The sequence below is a fragment of the Amphimedon queenslandica genome, unplaced genomic scaffold (genome assembly GCF_000090795.2).
Source record: "Amphimedon queenslandica unplaced genomic scaffold, v1.1 AMPQUscaffold_13402, whole genome shotgun sequence".
In the NCBI taxonomy this organism is placed as follows: domain Eukaryota; kingdom Metazoa; phylum Porifera; class Demospongiae; order Haplosclerida; family Niphatidae; genus Amphimedon; species Amphimedon queenslandica.
The window spans coordinates 19335-28286 of record NW_003546362.1 but is presented as its reverse complement, the minus strand read 5'-3'; the positions used below and the strand labels follow the sequence as shown (position 1 = coordinate 28286).

The window sequence follows — 8952 nt, the reverse complement described above, 5'->3', positions numbered from 1 at the left end:
CAGGTGAAGCATAGACTGAGATTAAGCAAATGGAAGGAAGAGGATAATTAGCTTCACCAAACTTATCAACATCACAACGTAGAAACTATTAATAAACATAATGCCAGAACATATTATGGGCCTCATTCCTTCTTAATTACTTTGCATGAGTCCATGTGAGGCTCAATATTCCAACCAGTGAATGATTTCTTTTGAGGTGCATCAAATTTTAACTCAATATATCCATGATAATCTTTAAAACGAAATAGAATATTTTGCCCTCTTTCAGCATGAGGACAGTCTTTTTTAATAAACTATAAACAAAGTCAGACGGCTACATAATTACATAATATAAGTGAAGTTACCTCAAGCAGTGCACTTAAATCTTTTGCAGCAGCGAATGTCACCAAATCTTCTGCTCTTTTCTCCTCATAATAAACCAGTCCAGCATAAGCCATATTCTCCACTATACCAGTTGAAACCACTACTTTACCTATATTCACAAAAGTACAATAATTAACATTTGCTGTTGCTTACTATTAAAATCTGAACTACTGTCAGTACAAGGTATTGGAGCAGTTCCTTCTTCATGCTGTGGTTCTTCATGATCATTTGACTCTTCTACTCTTTCATTATCTTGCTCTTCATTTCCTTCCTCATGTAATGATTGACCTCCAGTCTCCTCCTCTTCCTCTAATCCCTCATTACTAGTAGACTCTCCTACATAGTGGAATAGATTCAGTTCATTATACACTAATACACACTGACTGACTCATTACTCACCTTGTCCTCCACTGCTACCTCCTGGTGGATCTTTAGTCTTATCAGAATCACTGGATGAATCACTATTACCATCTTCCACTTCCTCCTCAGTTTCCTCTTCTGCTTGTTCCTCTTGTTCCTCCTCCTCCTCTTCCTCTGACTCATCTCCATCAGTTAACAATTTGGGTAGATGTTTCTCTCCAACAATAGCTACCAAACAGAACTCTTTACGTTGAATGGATCCATACCAACTATCAGGTTTAAACTCTCCTCCCTCAACTATTGAAAACTGGTAAGGAAGACTGGGTATGCTCACGGGAGCTATGGCAAACTTGAGATGACGACTAAGAGCTGGTCGTCCTGTTAAAGCAACGCAGTGCTGTATTTCTAATATGAGTCGTTTGAGGAGAGGCTTTGAGAGTGATACTGCATACACAGCACTCACTAGGACAGTATTGGGAGGAAACTGGAACTGTCCTCCTACAAGAGCAACCACTGCTGCTTCTACAGTATCAGTGCAGGACAGGCTAGCCTCTTGTACTCCAATCCTTAGACCATATTTCTCCCAATTCATTAATTGAGGTTTGTCTCCTTGAATTAAGAACAGCTTCCTCTCTGCTACCTGAACATCACTCAGACAGTCCAATTTCTCTGTCAATTATACAAAATTTATACAGTGAGTACACAAACAGAATGAGCTTCATGAGCTGACAAGCACTACAATACAGTTTATGGAATTTGAATTTGGAGCAACTTAAAAAATTCATAAAAATCCAAAAATTGGTCAAAATCTTCTCTAATTTTCTACACAGCATAAAAATATGTATAAGTATTAAAAAATTACCAAAATTATAGTGCAGACGTTCCTCTTAGTCATTTTGATAAAAATGTGACCATGTAAAGACTAAAGGTTATAGCTTTTGGGCTATAGCTTTGCTTTTGGGCCGGAAACGTAAAAATTTATGAAAGATATAAACTTAATCAAAATGAGCTCAACCTTTCTACATAAAAAACATGTATTTATATCACAAAAATTATAAAATGGATAATTCTCTTCTAGACATTCTTCCAATTTTTAAGCAACTTTAAAAAATCAAAAAAAAATTACAAGTTGACTGAAACCAGCTACACAGCATATGAACATGCATACATGTATGTATTAAAAATGACAAAAATAGAAGATTGTCTCATTGTGATTTTTGTCAAAATAGACTGTACTAGAATGAGTACTATATAAGCCAAAGAGCCATGCAGTCAATCACACAATAATACTCATACCCATTGAAGGGATCAGGTAGTTAAATTGTAGTCCAATGGAACTAGTCTCTTTGATAGGTTGCTTGAGGACCCTCTCTTGTCTTTCCTTCACTAGTTTGGCTATGTACAACTCCTTTTTTTTAAGGTCTATAAATTAATAGAATATTAATAATTATTATTGATTGATGATGATATACTAACCAGTAATAATATGTTTCTCATTCTGTGATTGTTCCTCCGCTTGTGATGTCAGTTTGGCTATAACTTTGTCTTTCTCTAAAATGTTAGTTTTTAGATTTTGATAGTTGTCAATACAATAAGCATATTTTCTCATCTAATACATGCTGTGTGTAGTGTTAACTAACCAATAATGATCTGTTTCTCTTTGAGATATTGTTCCTCCTTCTCCTCCATATCAGCTACTTTGAGTTTCAGTTTCTCATAATCTTCTACATTAATAGAATATTCTCTCATCTAATATTATGTACTGATAATACACTAACCAGTAATAATCTGTTTCTCTTCAATCAACTTTTCCTGTTCTTGTCTCATCTCTTCTAATACACTGCCCATAATATCATTACTATCATTACCTTTAACTGAATGATGATAAAAAAGAAGAGAGTTTATCATAATAATGCAACTAAACAGATGCACACCAAAAACTATAGTTCAACTTTTAACCAATGTACATGTACAAAAAGCTTATAAAAATTTGTACTACATTACAGTAAATACATGTACATGATTATTGCAAATGGTATGTTAAGCAGAAGTCATGCAGTATAATTATGAATCTCATTATTTGTGAAGTATTGCCTGACAATTTGCCCTACATGTCAGTATACTGAATACAGAATACTATTTCCATACTCAACATTATCTAAATACACTAGTATTATAATGTAAACCAGCACTGTAATGCATACAGTCCGACATACTGCACTAACCACATAATAGTGTGTCTGTGTATAGCATCCTATATACCTTGTTTATTGGCCTCAACCAGTGCCTCCTGTAGTGATACTTTGCTCTGATGAGCCACTTGTAGCTCTTGATGTAAAGATTGTATATATCTTTGAAGCTTCATTTCCTTCTCTGTGGGATATTCTATTAGCTGTTCCATCCACCATGTTCTGGTCTTGCTGTATGATTGATACTTTTCTTGATAGTTCTTACTAGTGAGATTATTACCATCAAGTACTGCCTGTACTATCCACTCACCAGCTTCACTATATACTGAGAGACAATAAGATAAATTAAAATTATAATAATAAATCCCAATATTATTCTCAGTAGTTGTCCACACACACAGTGGTATTGTAGTGTGTACAGTATACAAAATAAAATTAATAGAAAATCTATGCTATATCTGAAATTTACAGTATTCACTATAAAAATGGGTGGGAAATTATGTACATATCCGTACAATTGATTAATATTATCTTACTTAATTCAATGATCATTATTAGTCTATTAGAATCAGTGATAAATGTGACAATCGGCTTTACTCTTCCTCTAACCTTTTCCCATTCAAACTTTTCAAATCCTCCAAGAATGACTAGCCACACACAGTGTGGTGACATTGTGACTGCTGTGAGTGAATGACTGTATCTACCAGTAACAGATTCAGGTAGAGGAATCTGTAGATAAAGGGAGCATACAAGTAATTACTGATACATGATATTTTAGTACTCACACATTAATTAAGTTTGGTTCATAAAATAATGTCATGTGTAACTTTTATCAAATTTGTGGGCAAATTCATATTGTAATGTAAATGTTTTATCAGTGATAGTGCTATCCGCTGAACACAATAACAATTAATTACTAATTTATCATCAATATACATCAGTACTAGTGTCATACTGTCAACTGACCTAACTATACACACACACACACACATCATTACAGTACTATACACACACATACCTTCCTACAACTGCACTGACCAGTAGTGATACTATCAAATAACAAACATTCATTAACTAGTTGATTCTTATTATCCCGTCCGCCAATCACTACTAGTGTAGGTGAGGTATAGTCACCATTGATAATAGCACTAGCATGATCACATCTCTCCACAGGCCACAGTCCCTCACTAGGTATTGCTCCTGGTTTTAATATCTCCCAGTTCTACATGTAGATAAACAAATATCAGCCAGCGAAAATGAATATGCATGAATGTGGCTATACAAATAAAAGGTGTAGCATGTAAAAATTAATTCTAACATTGATGTGAATGGTTATTGGATACTATCCAGAGCCTGAAATTACATGTTCAAACAATATTGAGACAATTAAATTGATCTGCCATTTTTATCAAACAATCAGTCCAAATCAGGCATGATTAATTGGTTATTATGTTAAATTACCAGTATTCATAATCATTATTTCAAAAATGATGTTGTTCAGGCAAAATGGTAGAACAACAGAAATTGGTTGGATGAAGAACAAAATGGTTGGAAAATGCCTGATGTTTGACTGTTTCTTCAGACTTTGAGATACACCATACTCAGCATATAAAAATATTTTATGTAGTATCAAAGTTTTGTGAATATTTAATATAATATTAATACACAAGATACAGTTAATATGAGTATATATAACACAATATATCCTCTAGTGATAATACTGAGATAACATATTCCTATACAATACAATACAACAAACTTACTATTATATTATGTGTCACACTGAATATGTAAACACTGTTAGTAACTGCAGTCTCATGATCATTAACAGTCACTAAACCTCCAAACATTATTCCTCTATTACCGGCAGTAGTAATCTTCTCAATTATAAAAGTATCAGTTGGTAGACAACACTGTCCACTGACAGATGGAACAATGAATTGTTCTAAAGTGAAGAGAATACAGTGATCATCTATCATAACATGTTAACAATATAAAGTATAATTGGTAGATTAGTACATGTATAATAACATTATAATTATGAATTCAAGCATGTGTACATGTACATGTAACTTAAACACATAATTGTGCATTATAGAGTTAATTACTATAATTAAATCAGCATAGTGTATACAACTACATGTATAAAGCTATTGAAGAGAAACTTACTAGTGGACACATTATAAAGTAATTGTTCATTAGTATGAACACGACCATCATTAAGTTGATCGTATTGAAACTGAGGATGGTAAACAGTTGGTGCAGAGCCATACCCTCCTATTATGACAAGGTATTCTGCTGCATCAAATTCCAGTAATACCATTCCAGCATAGCCTTTCTTCATCAACAACTGTTCGGCATTGCTGCATAAAGTCCACTGCATCTTTATTGTATTCAGTACATTCAACGTATTGTGGTAACAGTCATCATGACCACACCATCCACCGAAATAGTAAATATTAGAATGAGAGGTGGTACAGGAGTAGCCAGCGACTCCTAATGGAGGAGTACCTCTTGTTAGGTGAGAGGACCAGTCAGCAGTAGAAAGCTGGTAAACATCAACTGTTGAGGTCAGTTCCCTCTTTTGAAGGGAGTCATGATCTGCAGGTAAGTCAATCTGATTCCCTGCCCACAGGTAGAGGGACTCCCCGATTACAGGAGCTTTGTGTTCAGTTCTCATTTTGAAACCTGTAGTAAATAAATAATGATAGAAATGAAGACAATGACTACAGAAGAATAAATAGAAAGAGAAAGCATGAAGACAGAGCAGGATAAAAATGGTAGGGAGAAATCGAGGGAGAGATAGATAAACTAACTTTTTCCAGACATCCTCTTCTTCAAGCTTCTAAACACTAACGAGCCACTCCTAACATTCCAACATTATTTAATTAGCAATTTCAGTCACTTTATAGACCACACCCGTTATTATGACATTTACCCTATCAGAGACATGCCATTCACTTCAGGATCACTTAATTATGGCTGGTCAGCCTGGAACCATAGATATGTATCCTGGAATTAGATTTATATCCATGCTGGAACAACTAGAAAAATTAACCCAGTCCACTGTGCGCGCTCAGTAAAGCACTTGCATGTACACAAAAATTGCCAAATTAGAAACTGCTGCTAATTACAATTTTACAGCAAAATTGCCTAAATAAAGCACTATAGGATATACATGTAGTATAAGTAGTATCTAAATACATGGTATTTTATTCATTTTTGTTATTGTTTGGATAGTCAGGCTGAGCCACTGCTGATGACAAGATGCATGACAGTACATACATAGCCACGTTATTAAAAGACATCATTGTGGTGTTTGCTCATTCAACTACAGACAAAAGTTTGTGATTGAATTATGAATAACATCAGTCATGATCAAGCCTACTGCATCCTGAATCATAGATTTTGGACAGCTAACATGGGAATGAGCCTAGCTTGATGATGCTGGAATATGTCACTAGTAATTCAGCCAGAGGAACATGCATATTCAGGAATGATACTTGTAAGACTGTATCATACTGTAGTCTTGTGCCCAAAGAAGGGACATGAGACTATTAATACTGTAATCAGGCTCGATTCATTGATTTTGGGCAGTGTCTTGTATCATACATGCTAACTTTTGGCTTATGGTGTACACATCAGCTAAGAGAACAAAAACATTGTTTATACATGCACATGTACATTTAGATCTTTCTTGACTATAACATAATTAACACCTATGACATGGAAAACTAATAAAGCAATTACTCTATAATTATACAGAAATTATTTATCAACATTAATATTGAAATCAAGTGTTAATTCATTCCTAATAGCTTCAATCCAGTCCTCACCTAAAGCTATTGCTGCATCAGCATAACTGCCTCTTACAGCAATGAATGAGCTTAAGAACTTTTGACAGTGCTCCTCCACTTGAGGTAACTTCCTCTTGAAACTGAGACTGGCCTTGAACTCATCAATGCACTCTTCCATTGAAGGAGCTTGTCTAACTTCATTACTAATAAGCTTAGCTGTGTACAACTGATTGACAAGACCAGTAAGAGACTTCTTAGGCAAAGAATTGAGAGCAGCATAATGAGATATAAGAACATCATTGATCACTTTCTTTACTTTATTGACATCAGCAATAGCTGATGGGCCTAACAGAGGTCAAAGGTCAGTATATACACACATTATTATCACTTACTAGCTCCTCCAGTGGATGATACTGACATTGATTCATTAGAGGCCATAGAGCTATTAGGATCTGATTAAATAAATAAATAAATAAATGAAATGATCTATACTGATTACTTGCTGAGGGAAGAGGAGGAGTAGTTCTCAATGAACAATGAATGAGCAATGTAACTGGGTCAACAACACCCACTAGTGGTACAGAGTAATGTAGTGATGGTACAGCACCAGGTGATCCATATATTGATATCAAACAAGATGGAGGAACAGGATAATTAGCGTCACCAAAATTATCAATATCACAACGACGCAACTGTTAATATAGACATATCAACCATCAGTTATACATTATATTGCAATACTTACTCTACAAGGCTTAAGGTGAGGCTTAATACTCCAACCAGTGAATGGCTCATCTTGTGGTTCATCAAACTTTAATTCAATATATGAACAGGAAGGACCATAGGAAAAATAGACATGTTGATCAATATCAGCTTGTACGTGTTTCTTCTCAATGAACTACATGTATATGAATTAATATCTACTTGTATATGTACTTGTATATAATGTACCTCAATGAGTGCACTCAATTTCTTAGCTGCTGTGAAGGTCACTAAATCTTTATTTCTTTTCTCCTCATAATAAACCTGTCCAGCATATGTCATATTCTCTACTACACCAGTGGAAACAACCATTTTACCTATGCACAAAAATATTACAATCCCTGTGTCGATATACTCACTATTAAAATCTGAACTAATCTCAGTACAAGGTATTGGAGCAGTTGCTTCTTCATGCTGTGGTTCTTCATGATCCTTTGACTCTTCTACTCTTTCATTATCTTGCTCTTCATTTCCTTCCTCATGTAATGGCTCACCTCCAGTCTCCTCCTCTTCTTCTACTCCCTCATTACTAGTAGACTCTCCTATATAGTGGAATAGATTCAGTTCATTATATACTAGTACACACTGACTGACTCATTACTCACCTTGTCCTCCACTGCTACCTCCTGGTGGATCTTTAGTCTTATCAGAATCACTGGATGAATCACTATTACCATCTTCTACTTCCTCCTCAGTTTCCTCTTCTGCTTGTTCTTCCTCCTCCTCCTCTTCCTCTGACTCATCTCCATTAGTTGATGATTTGGGTAGAAATTTTTCCCCAACAATAGCTACTAAACAGAACTCTTTACGTTGAATGGATCCATACCAACTATCAACTTCAAACTCTCCTCCCTCAACTGATGAGAAGTGGTAAGGAAGACTGGGTGTGTTTATGGGAGATATAGCAAACTTGAGATGACGACTAAGATCTGGTTGTCCAGTTAAATGAACGCAGTGCTGTATTTCTAATATGAGCCATTTACGGAGAGGCTTTGAGAGTGATACTGCATACACAGCACTGACTAGGACAGTATTAGGAGGAAACTGGAACTCTCCTCCTACAAGAGCAACCACTGCTGCTTCTACTGTCTCAGAAGACAGTAAGCTCTCCTTTTGTACTCCAATCCTTAGACCATATTTCTCCCAATTCATCAGTTGAGGTTTGTCTCCTTGAATTAAGAACAGCTTCCTCTCTGCTACCTGGACATCACTCAGACAATCCAATTTATCTTTCAATTATACAAAATATATACAGTGAGTACACATACGATTGTATACACTCAGTCAGGGTTTCCCACAAAGCATATTAAAAGAAATAAACAGCATGACCTTCATGAGCTGAGAATCACTACAATACAGTACATGACCTAATATTTGAGCAACTATAAAATTCATAAAAATCCAAACTTGATCAGAATCAGCTGAAAACTGATACAATACAAGAACATGTATATGTATTAGAAAAATTATAAAAAAGAGAA

At 35.1% G+C, this 8952-nt stretch overlaps 2 protein-coding genes across 3 annotated transcripts in view; both read right to left on the bottom strand.

The window, feature by feature from the left end:
• Positions 1–5594, bottom strand: part of LOC109582077 (uncharacterized) — a 13523-nt gene extending 7929 nt beyond the window's left edge. The window contains exons 1-6 of one of the 2 annotated variants that reach the window (XM_019996670.1): positions 5082–5594; positions 4676–4857; positions 3931–4134; positions 3449–3641; positions 2986–3237; positions 2502–2597 (exon numbers count right to left, since the gene is read on the bottom strand). In XM_019996670.1, the coding sequence (XP_019852229.1) occupies positions 2502–2597; positions 2986–3237; positions 3449–3641; positions 3931–4134; positions 4676–4857; positions 5082–5592 (1438 nt within the window). In that variant the 5' untranslated portion in view covers positions 5593–5594. The remainder of the gene's footprint in view (positions 1–2501; positions 2598–2985; positions 3238–3448; positions 3642–3930; positions 4135–4675; positions 4858–5081) is intronic. The other variant, XM_019996669.1, reaches the window with a different exon arrangement.
• A 999-nt stretch (positions 5595–6593) lies between these two features.
• On the bottom strand, positions 6594–8663 carry LOC109582078 (uncharacterized). The gene is made up of 7 exons (XM_019996671.1): positions 8077–8663; positions 7831–8013; positions 7661–7788; positions 7455–7607; positions 7209–7401; positions 7102–7161; positions 6594–7054 (listed from the first exon to the last, which is right to left on the bottom strand). Exons 1-7 carry the CDS (start codon positions 8621–8623, stop codon positions 6681–6683), a joined length of 1638 nt encoding a protein of 545 aa, XP_019852230.1. The 5' UTR covers positions 8624–8663; the 3' UTR covers positions 6594–6680.
• Between the last annotated feature and the right edge of the window lie 289 nt (positions 8664–8952).